The sequence below is a fragment of the Lethenteron reissneri genome, chromosome 70 (genome assembly GCF_015708825.2).
Source record: "Lethenteron reissneri isolate LAM-NWPU_2019-01 chromosome 70, ASM1570882v1, whole genome shotgun sequence".
Classification (NCBI taxonomy): Eukaryota; Metazoa; Chordata; class Hyperoartia; order Petromyzontiformes; family Petromyzontidae; genus Lethenteron; species Lethenteron reissneri.
Window position 1 is genome coordinate 3,047,129 of NC_083848.1, and position 22,394 is coordinate 3,069,522.

At 46.4% G+C, this 22,394-nt stretch overlaps 1 protein-coding gene across 1 annotated transcript in view; it reads right to left on the minus strand.

The window, feature by feature from the left end:
• Nucleotides 1-14,684, minus strand: part of LOC133361004 (retinoblastoma-associated protein-like) — a 215,437-nt gene extending 200,753 nt beyond the window's left edge. The window contains exons 1-3 of the mRNA XM_061579887.1: nt 14,231-14,684; nt 7,886-8,045; nt 1,925-2,019 (exon numbers count right to left, since the gene is read on the minus strand). Of these exons, the coding sequence (XP_061435871.1) occupies nt 1,925-2,019; nt 7,886-8,045; nt 14,231-14,286 (311 nt within the window). The 5' untranslated portion in view covers nt 14,287-14,684. The remainder of the gene's footprint in view (nt 1-1,924; nt 2,020-7,885; nt 8,046-14,230) is intronic.
• Nucleotides 14,685-22,394: the final 7,710 nt, after the last annotated feature.

A 22,394-nucleotide genomic window follows, 5' to 3' on the forward strand; every position in this document is an offset into this window, starting at 1 on the left:
GTAATAAAATATAATTTTTTTTTTCCTAAAATGTTTAAACAAACATTTTTTCACGAACATTAATTGTCTGGCACAACGAGTCTGTGTGCAAAATGTCAGCTCGATTGGATCACGGGAAGTGGGTTCAAAAACGACCGAAAGATTTGCACGGTCGTAAGCGCGCAAGCAAGCACGCAAGCAAGCAAGCGAACGAACTTAATAAAGGATTTTAAAATAAAATAATAATAAAAATCACGACGTTTCGGAGGCATCAGGTGGGACCGTCACAGCCAGATTTTCTGCATCAAGTGAGGCAGAAATTCCAAGATTGCAAGTTCTTAAATACAAGTTAAGGGGGAGGAGAGGGGGGGAGCTTATCAAAAAGTGGTAGCCAATGAATGGAACGTATCGGGAGGGGGGGGGGCTAAAAAAGAACACGAGGTGCACGGGTTGAGAGAGAACGCAACGAAGAGAATGCGACGAAAAGAACTGAGAAAAAATTAACCCGTAAAAACAAAGTTTTTCACTATAAATCCTTTATATGCGTCTTCAATGGGCCACAACCCAGCCCACATTGGTCTTTGAAACGGGCGGCTAGAGTCCTCTCGTCCTCTGGCTTGAGATGGCTGCCACCTATGGGTCAGATGAATGGCTGCCACCATTAAGCAATTGGTAATTAAATATAATTTATTTTTTCCTAAAAAGTGTAAAATTTTGGAAATTTTTTCCACGAAAATATATTGTCACGCACAACGAGTCTGTGTGCAAAATGTCAGCTCGATTGGATCACGGGAAATGGGTTAAAAAACGACCGAAAGATTTGCACGGTCGTAAGCGCGCAAGCAAGCAAGCAAACTCAATATAAAGGATTTAAAAAACATAACTGAGAAAACAACTAAGACGACAAAACTGAGAAGACAGCCGAGAGAACACAACTTACAGGAGCTCATTAGACACCGAGAGAAGAAAACTGAGACAACGCAACTGCGAGACAAACACTGAGAGACAAACACTGCGAGAACACGCCATCGAGAGAACAGAACTTGACACAACAAAACACAACTGGGAGAAACATGTGGGATGACACGGCTGAGTGAACACAACTGAGAGTGGCAGATGACGGGGAGCTCTGCATGCAGATATGAGCTACCCGTCGGAGGCCGTGGGACTGCGAGAAGGGCTGCGTGCAGATGCAGCATAACAGTGTATAGTGTAGTGTGTGTGTGTTGAAACTTCTTTAATGTCATACGTAGCCAAACGAAACACAAAAAGCAGCTTGAAAGAAATGAGTTTCCAACTTAGTATAGTATTGCAGTGTACAGTGCCGTGTATAGTGTAGTGTAGTATGTAGTGTATAGTATAGTGTGTATTGTAGTGTATAGTGTAGTGTATAGTGTAGTGTATAGTGTCGTGTGTAGTGTAGTGTGTATTGTAGTGTATAGTGTAGTGTGTATTGTAGTGTATAGTGTAGTGTGTATTGTAGTGGATAGTGTATAGTGTAGTGTGTATTGTAGTGGATAGTGTAGTGTATAGTGTAGTGTGTATTGTAGTGTATAGTGTAGTGTGTAGTGTAGTGTGTATTGTAGTGGATAGTGTAGTGTAGTATGTAGTGTATAGTGTAGTGCGTATTGTAGTGTATAGTGTAGTGTGCATAGTGTAGTGTGTATTGTAGTGTATAGTGTAGTGTATATAGTAGTGTATAGTGTAGTGTAGTATGTAGTGTATAGTGTAGTGTAGTATGTAGTGCATAGTGTAGTGTGTATTGTAGTGTATAGTGTAGTGTGTATTGTAGTGTATAGTATAGTGTGTATTGTAGTGTATAGTGTAGTGTATAGTGTAGTGGATAGTGTAGTGTGTATTGTAGTGTATAGTGTAGCCGTATGTTTGTTCAACTTCTTTCGCACCGTACGTAGCCAACCGCGTTAATCGTAGGTGCGCTACTCACTTGACCCCAAGCTCAGAGAGAAGCTGCGTGACCTTGATGGGCAACGGCTTCAGGGCGGCGATGTAGAGACACACGGCCATTGTGGAAGCACAGCTCTGCGACAAAACAAAAAAAATATTTGAAAAAATTAACCCGTAAAAACAAATTTTTTCACTATAAATCCTTTATATGCGTGGCGGCTAGAGTCCTCTCGTCCTCTGGCTTGAGATGGCTGCCACCTATGGGTCAGATGAATGGCTGCCACCATTAAGCAATTGGTAATTAAATATAATTTATTTTTTCCTAAAAAGTGTAAAATTTTGGAAATTTTTTTTCACGAAAATAAATTGTCACACACAACGAGTCTGCGTGCAAAATGTCAGCTCGATTGGATCACGGGAAGTGGGTTAAAAAACGACCGAAAGATTTGCACGGTCGTAAGCAAGCAAACAAGTGAACATAATATAAAGGATTTAAAAAGACGCAAACATCCCACCCCTACCCATGCAGACTTGTCACGTACAAAGCGCTCCACAAATGAACCACCGCAAGACCTCGCCCATCTTGTCAAGCAGCGTAAACCATCGTCACGCGACACCCGGTCATCAACGCAGCAGCAGCGGCGGCGGCTTTTGGCTGCCGGCCGTCCAACAAAAACGGTGGTCACCGCATCGCCGCTCGGTGCTTTCAGATGCGCTTCTGCGGCCGTCTTGAACGCTCTGCCTTCCAATATTAGGAAGCCGCTGGGAGCGATGCTGCTGCACTTTTAAATCATCGTCATCATCTACATTGACGAACTCGTTTCATTAGAACTGCTTCTTGGTGTTGTGTTTAGTTTGTTGTCCTTACCGCGTCCGCACCTCCCATTAGCCACGGACGGCTACGTATGGCGTGAAAGAAGTTCAATATACGTACATTGATACCCACAGACTCATCACACAGATACCCACAGACTCATCACACAGATACCCACAGACTCATCGCACAGAGACCCACAGACTCATCACACAGAGACCCATAGACTCATCACACAGACCCATATACTCATCACACAGAGACCCATAGACTCATCACACAGAGACCCATAGACTCACCACACAGACACCCACAGACTCATCACACAGATACCCACAGACTCATCACACAGATACCCATAGACTCATCACACAGAGACCCATAGACTCATCACACAGACACCCACAGACTCATCACACAGATACCCATAGACTCATCACACAGACACCCACAGACTCATCACACAAAGACCCATAGACTCATCACACAGATACCCATAGACTCATCGCACAGAGACCCACAGACTCATCACACAGAGACCCATAGACTCATCACACAGAAAACCACAGACTTATCACACAAAGACCCATAGACTCATCACACAGAAACCCATAGACTCATCGCACAGAGACCCATAGACTCATCACACAGAGACCCATAGACTCATCATGCAGAGACCCATAGACTCATCACGCAGAGACCCATAGACTCATCACACAGACCCATAGACTCAATCACACAGACCCATAGACTCATCACACAGAGACCCATAGACTCATCACACAGAGACCCATAGACTCATCACGCAGAGACCCATAGACTCAGCACACAGACCCATAGACTCATCACACAGAGATCCAGACTCATCACAAAGAGACCCATAGACTCCTGACACAGACCCATAGACTCATCATTCAGAAACCCATAGACGCATCACACAGACCCATAGACTCATCACACAGAAATCCACAGACTCATCACACAGAGACCCATAGACGCATCACACAGAGACCCATAGATTCATCACACAGAGACCCATAGACTCATCACACAGAGACTCACAGATTCATCACACAGAAATCCACAGACTCATCACACAGATACCCATAGACGCATCACACAGATACCCATAGACGCATCACACAGAGACCCATAGACTCATCACACAGAGACAGATAGACTCATCACACAAAGACCCATAAACTCATCACACAGAGACCCATAGACTCATCACACAGATACCCATAGACTCATCACACAGAGACCCATAGACTCATCACACAGAGACCCATAGACTCCTCACACAGAGACCCATAAACTCATCACACAGAGACCCATAGACTCATCACATAGAGACCCTTAGACTCATCACACAGAGACCCATAAACTCCCGACACAGACCCATAGACTCATCATGCAGAAACCCATAGACGCATCACACAGACGCATAGACTCATCACGCAGAGACCCACAGACTGATCACACAGAGACCCACAGACTCATCACACAGAGACCCATAGACTCATCACACAGAGACCGATAGACTCATCACGCAGAGACCCACAGACTCATCACGCAGAGACCCACAGACTCATCAAGCAGAGACCCACAGACTCATCACGCAAAGACCCACAGACTGATCACACAGAGACCCACAGACTCATCACGCAGAGACCCATAGACTCATCACACAGAGACCCACAAAATCATCACACAGAGACCCACAGACTCATCACACAGAGACCGATAGACTCATCACACAGAGACCCACAGACTGAACACACAGAAACCCACAGACTCATCACACAGAGACCCACAGACTCATCACGCAGAGACCCACAGACTCATCACGCAGAGACCCATAGACTCATCACACAGAGACCCATAGACTCATCACACAGAGACCCATAGACTCATCACACAAAGACCCATAGACTCATCACACAGAGACCCATAGACTCATCACACAGAGACCCATAGACTCATCACACAGAGACCCATAGACTCATCATGCAGAAACCCATAGACGCATCACACAGACCCATAGACTCATCACGCAGAGACCCACAGACTGATCACACAGAGACCCACAGACTCATCACACAGAGACCCATAGACTCATCACACAGACCCATATACTCATCACACAGAGACCCATAGACTCATCACACAGAGACCCATAGACTCACCACACAGACACCCACAGACTCATCACACAGATACCCACAGACTCATCACACAGATACCCATAGACTCATCACACAGAGACCCATAGACTCATCACACAGACACCCACAGACTCATCACACAGATACCCATAGACTCATCACACAGAGACCCATAGACTCATCACACAGAGACCCATAGACTCATCACACAGAGACCCATAGACTCATCACACAGAGACCCATAGACTCATCACACAGACACCCACAGACTCATCACACAAAGACCCATAGACTCATCACACAGATACCCATAGACTCATCGCACAGAGACCCACAGACTCATCACACAGAGACCCATAGACTCATCACACAGAAAACCACAGACTTATCACACAAAGACCCATAGACTCATCACACAGAAACCCATAGACTCATCGCACAGAGACCCATAGACTCATCACACAGAGACCCATAGACTCATCATGCAGAGACCCATAGACTCATCACGCAGAGACCCATAGACTCATCACACAGACCCATAGACTCATCACACAGACCCATAGACTCATCACACAGAGACCCATAGACTCATCACACAGAGACCCATAGACTCATCACGCAGAGACCCATAGACTCATCACACAGACCCATAGACTCATCACACAGAGATCCAGACTCATCACAAAGAGACCCATAGACTCCTGACACAGACCCATAGACTCATCATTCAGAAACCCATAGACGCATCACACAGACCCATAGACTCATCACACAGAAATCCACAGACTCATCACACAGAGACCCATAGACGCATCACACAGAGACCCATAGATTCATCACACAGAGACCCATAGACTCATCACACAGAGACTCACAGATTCATCACACAGAAATCCACAGACTCATCACACAGATACCCATAGACGCATCACACAGATACCCATAGACGCATCACACAGAGACCCATAGACTCATCACACAGAGACAGATAGACTCATCACACAAAGACCCATAAACTCATCACACAGAGACCCATAGACTCATCACACAGATACCCATATACTCATCACACAGAGACCCATAGACTCATCACACAGAGACCCATAGACTCCTCACACAGAGACCCATAAACTCATCACACAGAGACCCATAGACTCATCACATAGAGACCCTTAGACTCATCACACAGAGACCCATAAACTCCCGACACAGACCCATAGACTCATCATGCAGAAACCCATAGACGCATCACACAGACGCATAGACTCATCACGCAGAGACCCACAGACTGATCACACAGAGACCCACAGATTCATCACACAGAGACCCACAGACTCATCACACAGAGACCGATAGACTCATCACGCAGAGACCCACAGACTCATCACGCAGAGACCCACAGACTCATCAAGCAGAGACCCACAGACTCATCACGCAAAGACCCACAGACTGATCACACAGAGACCCACAGACTCATCACGCAGAGACCCATAGACTCATCACACAGAGACCCACAAAATCATCACACAGAGACCCACAGACTCATCACACAGAGACCGATAGACTCATCACACAGAGACCGATAGACTCATCACGCAGAGACCCACAGACTCATCACACAGAGACCCATAGACTCATCACACAGAGACCGATAGACTCATCACGCAGAGACCCACAGATTCATCACACAGAGACCCATAGACTCATCACACAGAGACCGATAGACTCATCACGCAGAGACCCACAGACTCATCACGCAGAGACCCACAGACTCATCAAGCAGAGACCCACAGACTCATCACGCAAAGACCCACAGACTGATCACACAGAGACCCACAGACTCATCACGCAGAGACCCATAGACTCATCACACAGAGACCCACAAAATCATCACACAGAGACCCACAGACTCATCACACAGAGACCGATAGACTCATCACACACAGAGACCCACAGACTGAACACGCAGAAACCCACAGACTCATCACGCAGAGACCCACAGACTCATCACGCAAAGACCCACAGACTGATCACACAGAGACCCACAGACTCATCACGCAGAGACCCACAGACTCATCACGCAGAGACCCATAGACTCATCACACAGAGACCCATAGACTCATCACACAGAGACCCATAGACTCATCACACAAAGACCCATAGACTCATCACACAGAGACCCATAGACTCATCACACAGAGACCCATAGACTCATCACACAGAGACCCATAGACTCATCATGCAGAAACCCATAGACGCATCACACAGACCCATAGACTCATCACGCAGAGACCCACAGACTCATCACACAGAGATCCACAGACTCATCACGCAGAGACCCACAGACTCATCACACAGAGACCCATAGACTCATCACACAGAGACTCACAGACTCATCACACAGAGACCCACAGACTCATCACGCAGAGACCAACAGACTCATCACGCAGAGACCCACAGACTCATCACACAGAGACCCACAGACTCATCACACAGAGACCCACAGACTCATCACACAGAGATCCACAGACTCATCACGCAGAGACCCACAGACTCATCACACAGAGACCCATAGACTCATCACACAGAGACTCACAGACTCATCACACAGAGACCCACAGACTCATCACGCAGAGACCAACAGACTCATCACGCAGAGACCCACAGACTCATCACACAGAGACCCACAGACTCATCACACAGAGACCCACAGACTCATCACACAGAGACCCACAGACTCATCACGCAGAGACCAACAGACTCATCACGCAGAGACCCATAGACGCATCACACAGACCCATAGACTCATCACGCAGAGACCCACAGATTGATCACACAGAGACCCACAGGCTCATTACACAGAGACCCATAGAATCATCACACAGAGACCCACAGACTCACCACACAGAGACCCACAGACTCATCACACAGAGACCCACAGACTCATCACACAGAGACCCACAGACTCCTACGTACAGATATAAACACTTTAATTAAAACATTAAAACAAACATCTCACCTGCACAGACTCGGGCTTGCACGTCAATTCCCAGAGCCTCCAGGCCATCTTGCATGTGTCATCAGCGGCACCCACAGCCACACAAACCTTCTCCAGCTTCCTCCGCCACCCATCCTCTTCGGAATCGCTGCTGCTGGCGCTGTTGCTGCCGCTGCTGCTGCTTTCAGCACCCACACAGCGAAAACAAACAACCGTGCATTTCAGAATCATCGCGATCTTCATTTGTACTTGAGGAGGAATCCGATGGGTTTTCAAGCTCTTTTTTCAACAGATGGTCCAGTAGCAGCACACGTGTGGTTGTCAGAGTGTTACAACAAACGATGCTAAAACACGATAGGCGTGTAAAAGTATAGGAGTGTAAAGATCCAGACTCATCACACAGAGACCCATACTCATCACACAGAAACTTATAGACCCATCACACAGATACTCAAAGACGCATCAACCAGAGACCCATATACTCATCACACAGAAACCCACAGACGCATCACACACAGACCCATAGACTCATCACACAGAGACCCATAAACTCATCACACAGAGATCCAGACTCATCACACAGAAACCTATAGACCCATCACACAAATACCCATAGACGCATCACACAGAGACCCATAGACTCATCACACAGAGATCCAGACTCATCACACAGAGACCCATAGACTCATCACACAGAAACCCACAGACTCATCACACAGAGACCCATAAACTCATCACACAGAGACCCATAGACGCATCACACAGAGACCCATAGACTCATCACACAGAGATCCAGACTCATCACAGAGACCCATAGACTCATCACACAGAAACCCACAGACTCATCACACAGAGACCCATAAACTCATCACACAGAGACCCATAGACTTATCACACAGAGATCCAGACTCATCACACAGAGACCCATAGACTCATCACACAGAGATTCATAGACTCATCACACAGAGATCCAGACCCATCACACAGAGACCCATAAACTCATCACACAGAGATCCATAGACAGACACACAGACTCATCACACAGAGACCCATAGACTCCCGACACAGACCCATAGACTCATCACACAGAGACCCATAGAATCCCGACACAGACCCATAGACTCATCACACAGAGACCCATAGACTCCCGACACAGACCCATAGACTCATCACACAGAGACCCATAGAATCCCGACACAGACCCATAGACTCATCACACAGAGACCCATAGACTCCCGACACAGACCCATAGACTCATTACACAGATACCCATAGACGCATCACACACTTGTTATTTTACCAGGTAAAGCCAACTGAGCTATCAGCTTCTTTTTCAGAAGTGCCCTGGGCGCAAATGATAGCTCAACTAAGTGGCTTTTTCGCGTGGGAATTGATAGCAAGCCATTTTTTTTTTAATAACTCTAAACGCGTGATGTTGATACTAAACGTAGAGGGGAAAAAATGGAGGACCCAAATAAAGAGAGACACGCAAACTCCAAATATACAGCAGGCGTCAGGGTCGAGATGATTGTATAGGCGCACACCAGAGGTCGCAACCGGGTACCCGATACCCGTACCCTACCCGATACCCGTACCGTACCCGGCCGGGTACGGGTAGCCGTTTGCGACCCTGGTGCGGCCGGGTACGGGTACGGGTAGGCCGTGAGTCACTGGTGAGTCACCGTTTGTCACTCATTTCCCAACGTCTTGTCTCTTCTCACAATTCAAGTTCCTAGAATCAACCCACCCGTGCCTGCACCATGGCTTCATACCCGGCCGGGTACGGGTAGCCGGGTATCGGGTAGGGTACGGGTACCCGTTTTCGACCCTGGTGCGGCCGGGTACGGGTACGGGTAAGGAATCAAAACCCGTTTGCGACCTCTGGCGCACACACCGATGACAAGATCTATCGATTGATAATCGTCGGAGAAGCCAATAAGGATAAAAAAACACATCTTAATTCATGCGTATATCCGAGAAACTCAGACCAGGTCTGGAAGAATGCTGGCAAAGAGAGTGGCGAACGATGCCATCGGACATCCGGAATAAGCGTTAGATTAGCACGGGATGCACGCTATTTCGTGAATAGCGGGGAAATACCGTGTTGCTAAAAAACAGTCGTACAATAATGCTTCTTGCGTTGACCGGGGTGCTATAATGTTAGAATTTTAGATGGGAGTGCTTTTTGCCAATAACATCCGACAAAAAACCTGGCTCTTGCCGATGAGGCCCATGATGTCAAAACCAGTCCAGAGTTTTCTTGCTATCGGCTGTTCCGCACTAATGTTTACAAATAGCTTTTAATGAACAAGCCAGAATCTTTCTGATGAGACCCAGGATGTCAAAACTAATCCAGAGTTCTCTTGCTATCGGCTGTTCCGCACTAATGTTTACAAATAGCTTTAGATTAGTTTAACACGTACAAGCTTTAATGAACAAACTAGACTCTTGCTGATGAGACCCAGGATGTCAAAACCAGTCCAGAGTTCGCTTGACATCAGCTGTTCCGCACTAATGTTTACACATAGCTTTAGAATAGTTTAACACGTACAAGCTTTAATTAACAAGCCAGACTCTTGCTGATGAGGCCCAGGATGTCAAAACTAATCCAGAGTTTTCTTTCTAGCGGCTGTTCCGCACTAATGTTTACCAATAACTTTAGATTAGTTTAACATGCACAAGCTTTAATGAACAAGCCAGACTCTTGCTGATGAGACCCAGGATGTCAAAACCAGTCCAGAGTTTTCTTTCTATCGGCTGTCCCACACAGAATGTTTCCCAGTAGCTTTTAATGAACAAGACTGACTCTTGCTGATGAGACCCAGGATGTCAAAACTAATCCAGAGTTGCTTGCTATCGGCTGTTCTGCACTGCTCACAAATAGCTTTAGATTAGTTTAACACGCACAAGCTTTAATGAACAAACTAGACTCTTGCTGATGAGACTCAGGATGTAAAAACGAATCCAGAGTTTTCTTTCTATCGGCTGTCCACACTAATGTTTATCAATAGCTTTAGAATAGTTTAACACGCACAAGCTTTAATGAACAAGCCAGACTCTTGCTGATGAGACCCAGGATGTCAAAACCAGTCCAGAGTTTTCTTGCTATCGGCTGTTCCACACAGAATGTTTCCCAGTAGCTTTTAATGAACAAGCCTGAATCTTGCTGATGAGACCCAGGATGTCAAAACTAATCCAGAGTTCTCTTGCTATCGGCTGTTCCACACTGTTTACCAATAGCTTTAGAATAGTTTAACACACACAAGCTTTAATGAACAAACTAGACTCTTGCTGATGAGGCCCATGATGTCAAAACCAGTCCAGAGTTTTCTTTCTATCGGCTGTCCCACACCGAATGCTTCCCAGTAGCTTTTAATGAACAAGCCAGAATCTTGATGATGAGACTCAGGATGTAAAAACGAATCCAGAGTTTTCTTGACATCGACTGTCCACACTAATGTTTATCAATAGCTTTAGATTAGTTTAACACGCACAAGCTTTAATGAACAAGACAGACTCTTGCTGATGAGGCCCATGATGTCAAAACCAGTCCAGAGTCTCTTGCTATCAGCTGTTCCGCACTAATGTTTACACATAGCTTCAGATTAGCTTAACACGTTCAAGCTTTGATTAACAAGACATACTCTTGCTGATGAGACCCAGGATGTCAAAACCAGTCCAGAGTTTTGTTTCTATCGGCTGTCCCGCACCGAATGTTTTCCAGTAGCTTTTAATGAACAAGACATACTCTTGCTGATGAGACCCAGGATGTCAAAACCAGTCCAGAGTTTTGTTTCTATTGGCTGTCCCACACAGAATGTTTTCCAGTAGCTTTTAATGAACAAGCCTGAATCTTGCTGATGAGACCCAGGATGTCAAAACTAATCCAGAGTTCTCTTGCTATCGGCTGTTCCGCACTGTTTACCAATAGCTTTAGAATAGTTTAACACGCACAAGCTTTAATGAACAAGCCAGACTCTTGCTGATGAGACCCAGGATGTCAAAACCAGTCCAGAGTTTTCTTGCTATCGGCTGTTCCGCACTAATGTTTACAAATAGCTTTAGATTAGTTTAACACGTACAAGCTTTAATGAACAAACTAGACTCTTGCTGATGAGACCCAGGATGTCAAAACCAGTCAAGAGTTTTCTTGACATCGGCTGTCCCGCACAGAATGTTTCCCAGTAGCTTTTAATGAACAAGCCAGAATCTTGCTGATGAGACTCAGGATGTCAAAACTAATCCAGAGTTTTCTTGACATCGACTGTTCCGTACTAATGTTTACCAATAGCTTTAGATTAGTTTAACACGCACAAGCTTTGATTAACAAGCCAGACTCTTGCTGATGAGGCCCAGGATGTCAAAACCAGTCCAGAGTTTGCTTGCTATCGGCTGTTCCGCACTGTTAACAAATAGCTTTAGATTAGTTTAACACGCACAAGCTTTGATTAACAAACTAGACTCTTGCTGATGAGACCCAGGATGTCAAAACCAGTCCAGAGTTTTCTTGACATCGGCTGTTCCGCACTGTTTACAAATAGCTTTAGAATAGTTTAACACGCACAAGCTTTAATGAACAAACTAGACTCTTGCTGATGAGGCCCATGATGTCAAAACTAATCCAGAGTTCTCTTGCTATTGGCTGTTCCGCACCGAATATTTACCAGTAGCTTTTAATGAACAAGCCAGAATCTTGCTGATGAGACCCATGATGTCAAAACCAGTCCAGAGTTTTCTTTCTATCGGCTGTTCCGCACCGAATGTTTCCCAGTAGCTTTTAATCAACAAGCCTGAATCTTGCTGATGAGACCCAGGATGTCAAAACCAGTCCAGAGTTTTCTTGACATCAGCTGTTCCGCACTAATGTTTACAAATAGCTTTAGAATAGTTTAACACGCACAAGCTTTGATTAACAAGACTCACTCTTGCTGATGAGACTCACTGTCAAAGCCGGTTCAGAATTGCACTTGGGACAAATTCTTCTGGATAATATTGGGTCTGCAAAGCCAATAAATAAGATGCCAATATGGGGTAATAACTGTAGTTTTTATATGTTAGAGAAGTCTCATACATCGTAACGAGAGTTGTGTTTTCGATGGGGGGTTGTTTTTACACTTGTTAGTTTAGTCCCAAAAACATTTTAAAAATCCCTAGAATCTGAGATAAAACAATTGTTTTAACACTTTTGTCGGCTTTTGCGACAAATATTATTCGTAATTAACGCTTCAACAACTACCGGTGGGCTAAAGCAGTGAACTATTTTGTCTTTTGTCAACGTGACACTTTTGTTTTGCTGATTGGCCGTGTCGGGTGGTGGAGGGTTACGACACATTTATAAATAACGTGATCTAAACCCAACAACGTTGATTATATTTTGATTTAAAGCTTTCGTGACTGCAGGGATTCATAGTCTTGTTTTTTTTATCAAACTTTCTTTGCTGTGGATTTCACACCTGATGACGATTGCTTGTGTTTATATTTATATTATTTTATTATTTCCCTTCTACGTGACTTTACCGAAAGAATAAAACGTTGATTACGTTCTAACACTCTTTCCGCTTATTCGGGATGACTTTTTAAAATGTTTTTTTTTGCGTAAAATCAACATCACTTAGCAAAAGCGTGACTCGTAACTTCAAAATCATCATCTTTAAAGGCAACACAGCAAAGGCGATTAATCCACCGTTCATCTGGAGCACACGTTAACTTTAAAACAAACTTTGCTTAAAAGCGAACTTTAAAGCAACTCGATATGCGCAGAACGTGTTCTGATACTGCTGCTACTGCACCAGTCCAATGATTCAACGCTTGCTTAGCCTTTAAACATACAAGTGACACGTTATTATTATTAGTAGTGTGTGTGTGTATATATATACGATGTGGTGGTGGTGGTAATCGGCGACGTTTCAGGTCTTCCACCTGAGAACGGCTGCTTGCGTTGCGACCGAAACGTCGTGAGAATTTTATTTTTATTCTTTTATTATTTCCCTTTTACGTGACTTTACCGAAAGAACCAAGGTAATGGATATTGTCGACGACAGGATTTCGTTGAGGTGTAAAAACAACAAAAACACCGCACAACTCGACAAAACGCGCGGCCCCTTCAACGGGGAGGCCAGTTGCCCGAAACGTCTGTCCGGTTGACGTATTTCCATTGATTTTTAACGAGTTTGGGGGTGACGAAGCAATGATTTATGAGGTAAAACAATGTTATCCAACTCGTACTACACCGATGTAGAACGTTTTTGTTTTAATTTGTTAACTTTTTTTTTAACGACGAAACGCGTTGCGGCCTAGCGAGACCGACTCCCCCTCTCCTCCTGCGGTTGAACCATCCCCGAAACGTCGGCCCCCGTCGTCGTTTACCTGACGAGCGAAGTGGTTGAACTGTGGTGGCCACCACCTTCCTTGATGGACATCATCAGCGCCACCACCACCACCAACAACCACCACCAAACACAGCGGGTTGTTGTTGTTGCGTGTAGTTGAATTGCGAGTTGTCGCTTGTAATTTTTTGCTATTCTCTTTAATCGTATCGCTGCTTTTTCCCCCTTCTTTAAAAACGTCCCCTTCTCGTCTTTGCCCGATGCGCGCGGTTTTATTTCTAATTTTTTAATAATTGTTAATTTTTCCCCTCAGGTCACACTCGGCCCTCAATTTTCGCGCGCAATCCACCTTCCCCCGTCGGAAGGGGGGGGGGGTGCGAACAGGCCACGCGAAAGTTCGTCTGACGTCGGTGTCCGACGGCAGAGTTTGGGTCCTCTATAAGGAGGAGGATGACGAGGAGAGCTTGCGAGCAACTGGGGTTGGAAGTCACTGGAAAGACGGGAACGGGTGGTGAGAGATGGGGGGGGTCAAAGTGGGCGTGGTTTAAGAGGGGGGAGGGGCTCGGGGGATGTTGTGGATGGGTGGGGGAGGTCAAAGTGGGCGTGGCTTAAGAGGGGGGAGGGGCTCGGGGGATGTTGTGGGTGGGAGGGGTGGGGGGGTCAAAGTGGGCGTGGTTTAAGAGGGGGGAGGGGCTCGGGGGATGTTGTGGGTGGGTGGGAGGGGTGGGGGGGTCAAAGTGGGCGTGGTTTAAGAGGGGGGAGGGGCTCGGGGGATGTTGTCTGTGGGTCAAAGTGGGCGTGGTTTAAGAGGGGGGAGGGGCTCGGGGGATGTTGTGGGTGGGTGGGAGGGAAGGGGGGGTGGCCGCACGCGCTGCGCGGACGGTGCAGCAACCGGAAGTGAGAGGGACGTCTCGCGCCGAGCGCGGGAAAATCCACTTCCGGGAGTTGACCCCGCCCACCCATGACACGCGCACGTGCGCGTGTGTGAGGGGGGAGGAGGAGGAGGGGGGTGGGGGGGGGTGTTCGCGGTGGGAGGGGGGGGGGAAGTTTTCTGGGGGGGGGGGTCACGTGACAAGTGGAGGGGGGGTGTTCGCGGTGGGAGGGGGGGGGGGGAGTTTGGGGTGTCACGTGACAAGTGGAGGGGGTGGGGGGGAGTTTGGGGTGTCACGTGACAAGTAGAGGGGGTGAGTTCGCGGTGGGGGGGAGTTTTCTGGGGGTGTCACGTGACAAGTGGAGGGGGTGGGGGAGTTTGGGGTGTCACGTGACAAGTGGAGGTGGAGAGTTCGCGGTGGGGGGGAGTTTTCTGGGGGGGGTCACGTGACAAGTGGAGGGGGTGGGGGGGGGAGTTTTTCTGGGGGGGGTCACGTGACAAGTGGAGGGGGTGGGGGGGGAGTTTTCTGGGGGGGGTCACGTGACAAGTGGAGGGGGAGAGTTCGCGGTGGGGGGGGAAGTTTGGGGGGGGGGGGTCACGTGACTTAGTGGGGGGAGTTTGGGGGGTCACGTGACAAGTGGCGGTGGTGGGGGGGGGAGTTTTGGTGGGAGGATCACGTGACAAGTGGGGGGGGGGCTACGTCAGAATGGCGGGAGGGGGGGAATTTGGTCGGTCACGTGACGCCGACATTGCGGTGGCTATGGGGAGGGTGGGAGGGGGTCGGGTCACGTGACACAATGACGTAGCGGGGGGTGGTTTGTGCCGGATTATAAGACGCAGTTTAAATTCCCACTGTCATAAGGGGTTGACAGGTATGTAGTGTATAGTGTAGTGTATAGTGTAGTGTATAGTGTAGTATATAGTGTGTAGTGTAGTGTATAGTGTAGTGTATAGTAGTGTAGTGTATAGTGTAGTGTATAGTGTAGTGTATGGTAGTGTAGTGTATAGTGTAGTGTATAGTGTAGTGTATAGTGTAGTGTATAGTAGTGTAGTGTATAGTGTACTGTATAGTAGTGTAGTGTATAGTGTAGTGTATAGTGTAGTGTATCGTGTATAGTGTAGTGTATCGTGTAGTGTATAGTGTAGTGTATCGTGTAGTGTATAGTGTAGTGTATAGTGTAGTGTATAGTGTAGTGTATAGTGTAGTATGTAGTGTAGTGTGTAGTGTATAGTGTAGTGTATAGTGTAGTGTATAGTGGTGTATCGTGTAGTGTGTAGTAGTGTATAGTGTAGTGTGTAGTGTAGTGTGTAGTGTAGTGTATAGTGTAGTGTATAGTGTAGTGTATAGTGTAGTGTAATAGTGTATAGTGTAGTGTATAGTGTAGTGTCTAGTGTAGTGTATAGTGTGTACTAGTGTATAGTGTAGTGTATAGTGTATTGTATAGTGTAGTGTATAGTAGTGTATAGTGTAGTGTATAGTAGTGTATAGTGTAGTGTGTAGTAGTGTATAGTAGTGTATAGTGTAGTGTATAGTAGTGTATTATGTAGTGTATAGTGTAGTGTATAGTAGTGTATAGTGTAGTGTATAGTGTAGTGTATAGTAGTGTAGTGTATAGTGTAGTGTATAGTAGTGTAGTGTATAGTGTAGTGTATAGTAGTGTATAGTAGTGTATAGTGTAGTGTATAGTAGTGTATAGTGTAGTGTATAGTGTAGTGTATAGTGTAGTGTATAGTGTAGTGTATGGTGTAGTGTATAGTAGTGTATAGTGTAGTGTATGGTGTAGTGTATAGTAGTGTATAGTGTAGTGTATGGTGTAGTGTATAGTAGTGTATAGTGTAGTGTATGGTGTAGTGTATTATGTAGTGTATAGTGTAGTGTAAAGTATTGTACAGTAGTGTATAGTGTAGTGTATAGTGTAGTGTATAGTGTAGTGTATAGTGGTATATAGTGTAGTGTATAGTGTAGTGTATAGTGTAGTGTATAGTAGTGTATAGTGTAGTGTATAGTAGTGTAGTGTATAGTGTAGTGTATAGTGTAGTGTATAGTAGTGTATAGTAGTGTAGTGTATAGTGTAGTGTATAGTAGTGTATAGTGTAGTGTATAGTAGTGTATGGTGTAGTGTAGTGTATGGTGTAGTGTATAGTTTAGTGTATCGTGTAGTGTATAGTAGTGTATAGTGTAGTGTATAGTGTAGTGTATAGTGTAGTATATAGTAGTGTATAGTGTAGTGTATAGTGTAGTGTATAGTGTAGTGTATAGTAGTGTAGTGTATAGTAGTGTAGTGTGTAGTGTAGTGTGTAGTGTAGTGTATAGTGTAGTGTGTAGTGTAGTGTATAGTAGTGTAGTGTATGGTAGTGTAGTGTATGGTGTAGTGTATAGTAGTGTATAGTAGTGTAGTATATAGTGTAGTGTATAGTGTAGTGTATAGTGTAGTGTGTAGTGTAGTGTATAGTGTAGTGTGTAGTGTAGTGTATAGTAGTGTAGTGTATAATAGTGTAGTGTATGGTGTAGTGTATAGTAGTGTAGTATATAGTGTAGTGTATAGTGTAGTGTATAGTGTAGTGTATAGTGTAGTGTGTAGTATAGTGTGTAGTATAGTGTATAGTGTAGTATATAGTGTATAGTGTAGTGTATAGTGTAGTGTATAGTGTAGTGTATAGTGTAGTGTATAGTGTATAGTGTAGTGTATAGTGTAGTGTATAGTGTAGTGTATAGTGTAGTGTATAGTGTAGTATATAGTGTATAGTGTAGTGTATAGTGTAGTGTATAGTGTAGTGTATAGTGTAGTGTATAGTGTAGTGTATAGGATGAACGTTGAGATTTATAAGAGGCACGGGGTGACCAATGAGGTCTCACTTTGTCATAAGGCAGGACACTGATAAGGAGTTGACAGCGATGTGATGTCGTATGTTGAATTTCTTTGGTACCGTACGTAGCAGACTTTGGGGCCGTCCATAAATGACGTCACGCACCTAGAGGGGAGGGGGGGTTGAGAAATGTGACGTCACATCAAAATGCAAAACTTTAAATCAATTCAGACAACACGTTCTACTTAATTAAATAGACTTTTTAATAAATGTTTTCTCCTACAACATCAGATCGCAGCGCCACATTGAATACGCACTACAATGACAATACTTTAAAGCGATTTGAAGCATGTTTTAGTTCAAAATCGCGTGACGTCATTTATGGACGGTCCCTTTGAGGGATTTTGTCTGACAGTCCGGCAGGTCTGTGTGTGTGTGAGATGAGACTCGGGTGGGGAGCGGTGGTGCAGCGGTTAGCGCTACGAACCCGGGTCCTGGGCCTCCCCAAGGTCGACTCAGACTCAAATGAGTAACCTAGCGCGGTGTGTAGTAAACATCGCCACTGGGGAGACAAAGGCGGCCGGGCGTGGGTTCAAGTTTAAGTTCATGTATTAGGTATAGCCTTGTGAGCCATTCGGCTCTTGAATCGGGTGCAACCGCAACAAACAAAAAATAAAAACATGAACAAAAAAACATCTTAAAGTGAATATGTGACTGAGTGCAAATAGAAAATCCAAGAAAAGACAGCAAAATAATGCAGAAAAAACACCGTACACCAACGCTGTGTGCAAACATCCCAGTGGGATGCAAGTCAAACAACAACAACAACCACAAGACAACTTAGATTTAGGCCATCAGTCTAACTCTGTACTACAACAAACAAACATGGCTAAACCAAATACACTTGTCGAAATCACCAAAATACAGCTATGAAAGCAATGAAAAAGCAATCATAGGAACTGTGACGGAATTTTCACAATAAATGGCATAAACAACATGTACTACCTTTTTTATTCTTGGTTCTTTCGGTAAAGTCACGTAGAAGGGAAATTATAAAAATAAAACATAATAAAATATTATGTTTTATAAAAATAATAAAATATTATTTTTATTATTTTATTACTTATGTAAAGTAGTAACTTGGCGGGAGACGACTTCACGGGTAGCACACTCTTTTTATTAACACCAAACTGTTACACGGGTGACTAACACTCACTCAGCTACTCGGGTGACTAACACCCACTCAGCTCCACGGGTGACTAACACCCACTTAGCTACTCGGGTGACTAACACCCACTCGGCTACTCGGGTGACTAACACCCACTCAGCTACACGGGTGACTAACACCCACTTAGCTACTCGGGTGACTAACACCCACTCAGCTACACTGACACGGGCTCTTACGCCCCCGTAGCCTTCCGGAACACACCCGGCTGGGGTGTCCGTCTCGGCTCTGGGTACCACCGTCCCGACCCACACGGGCGTCGGACTACGGTCCCCCCAGTCTCGGCTCCGAGCCACACAGGGCCCCTACCTCCTCCACCCCGTCTTCGGTCTTCAACTGGTTAACACTGACCACGAGTGCTCTCGCGCGTCCCCCTTTATACCCCTCCTGCGGACGTCGCTGAGAGCACCCACTTATCTGACCAATCACTGCACACTCGCTACGATCCTCTTTTCCCAGCTTGTGTGAGCGCGCCTCACCACCGGCGCGCGCGTCCATCCCACGCCCACACTGCGTGCCCAACCCCGCGCCCCGTGATCCATCACTGCCGGCGCACGTCAACACCACCACTACATATAGGTGCTTCTACTCGCTAACAGCACTTGCCCCTGCAGTCTGTTAGAGGCTACACGGGGGATCTTTGTCTGTGTATAGGTGCTTCTACTCGCTAACAGCACTTGCCCCTACAGTCTGTTAGAGGCTACACGGGGGATCTTTGTCTGTGTATAGGTGCTTCTACTCGCTAACAGCACTTGCCCCTACAGTCTGTTAGAGGCTACACGGGGGATCTTTGTCTGTGTATAGGTGCTTCTACTCGCTAACAGCACTTGCCCCTGCAGTCTGTTAGAGGCTACACGGGGGATCTTTGTCTGTGTATAGGTGCTTCTACTCGCTAACAGCACTTGCCCCTACAGTCTGTTAGAGGCTACACGGGGGATCTTTGTCTGTGTATAGGTGCTTCTACTCGCTAACAGCACTTGCCCCTACAGTCTGTTAGAGGCTACACGGGGGATCTTTGTCTGTGTATAGGTGCTTCTACTCGCTAACAGCACTTGCCCCTGCAGTCTGTTAGAGGCTACACGGGGGATCTTTGTCTGTGTATAGGTGCTTCTACTCGCTAACAGCACTTGCCCCTACAGTCTGTTAGAGGCTACACGGGGGATCTTTGTCTGTGTATAGGTGCTTCTACTCGCTAACAGCACTTGCCCCTACAGTCTGTTAGAGGCTACACGGGGGATCTTTGTCTGTGTATAGGTGCTTCTACTCGCTAACAGCACTTGCCCCTACAGTCTGTTAGAGGCTACACGGGGGATCTTTGTCTGTGTATAGGTGCTTCTACTCGCTAACAGCACTTGCCCCTACAGTCTGTTAGAGGCTACACGGGGGATCTTTGTCTGTGTATAGGTGCTTCTACTCGCTAACAGCACTTGCCCCTGCAGTCTGTTAGAGGCTACACGGGGGATCTTTGTCTGTGTATAGGTGCTTCTACTCGCTAACAGCACTTGCCCCTACAGTCTGTTAGAGGCTACACGGGGGATCTTTGTCTGTGTATAGGTGCTTCTACTCGCTAACAGCACTTGCCCCTACAGTCTGTTAGAGGCTACACGGGGGATCTTTGTCTGTGTATAGGTGCTTCTACTCGCTAACAGCACTTGCCCCTACAGTCTGTTAGAGGCTACACGGGGGATCTTTGTCTGTGTATAGGTGCTTCTACTCGCTAACAGCACTTGCCCCTACAGTCTGTTAGAGGCTACACGGGGGATCTTTGTCTGTGTATAGGTGCTTCTACTCGCTAACAGCACTTGCCCCTGCAGTCTGTTAGAGGCTACACGGGGGATCTTTGTCTGTGTATAGGTGCTTCTACTCGCTAACAGCACTTGCCCCTACAGTCTGTTAGAGGCTACACGGGGGATCTTTGTCTGTGTATAGGTGCTTCTACTCGCTAACAGCACTTGCCCCTACAGTCTGTTAGAGGCTACACGGGGGATCTTTGTCTGTGTATAGGTGCTTCTACTCGCTAACAGCACTTGCCCCTACAGTCTGTTAGAGGCTACACGGGGAGTCTTTGGCTTTGTTCTATAACAATGGGGGGGGGGGGTGACGTATGCGCCTCAACAAACGGGTGACGTCACCCACTATATCCAATGACGTCACCCGCTATTGTTTATCAAAGGACGTCACCCAGTGTGGGGAGCGGTGGTGCCGCGGTTAGCGCGTCGCCCTGCAAATATCGATTTCCGATCACGACCACGAACACCACCGCAGTGACGATTATCTTGAAAGCATGTACCGGGTGGGCCTCCCCTGGGTCGACTCAGCCTTAACCAGCGCTCGCTAACCAGACTATTGAGATGATTTTGCCACGATACATTTCCACGTTAACTCTAAATGTGCAGGAGTCAAGGGTTAGGATCGATCCCACGACCTCCCACATACCAGGCGAGGTAGTTAACATCTCGGCAAACAGCAGGCATCGTCAGGGTCAGGCTCGATCCCACGACCTCCCACATACCAGGCGAGGTAGTTAGCATCTCGTCACCGTACCAAGATGTTAACTACCTTGGGGTTGCATACCTGGTAGAGGTGGCAAGATGTTATCTCCCTCGCCTGGTGTGCAGGAGGTCGTGGGTTCGATCCAGACCCTGGCGCCTGCTGCTGTATATTTGGAGTTTGCGTGTCTCTCTCATCATCATCATCATCACGGTGGCTAGCAGATGTTAACTACCTCGCCTGGTGTGCAGGAGGTCGTGGGTTCGATCCAGACCCTGGCGCCTGCTGCTGTATATTTTGATTTGAAGCTTTCGTGACTGCAATGATTCATATTCTTAGGTTTTTTCCGGTAAAGTCACGTAGGTAAAAACATTAAAAAGTAAAATAAAACGTCGTGATTTGTATTTTATTTTACTTTTTTATGTTTTTACCTACGTGACTTTACAGTAAAAACCTAAGAATATGTATATTTAGAGTTTGCGTGTCTCTCTCATCATCATCACCCATCACGGTGGCTAGGAGATGTTAACTACCTCGCCTGGTACACAGGAGGTCGCGGGTTCGATCCGGATCCTCACGATGCCCGCTGCTGCTGTATATTTGGAGTTGGCGTCTCTCTCTCTCTCATCATCATCACGGTGGCTAGGAGATGTTAACTACCTCGCCTGGTACACAGGAGGTCGTGGGTTCGATCCGGATCCTTACGATGCCCGCTGCTGCTGTATATTTGGAGTTTGCGTGTCTCTCTCATCATCATCATCACGGTGGCTAGGAGATGTTAACTACCTCGCCTGGTGTGCAGGAGGTCGT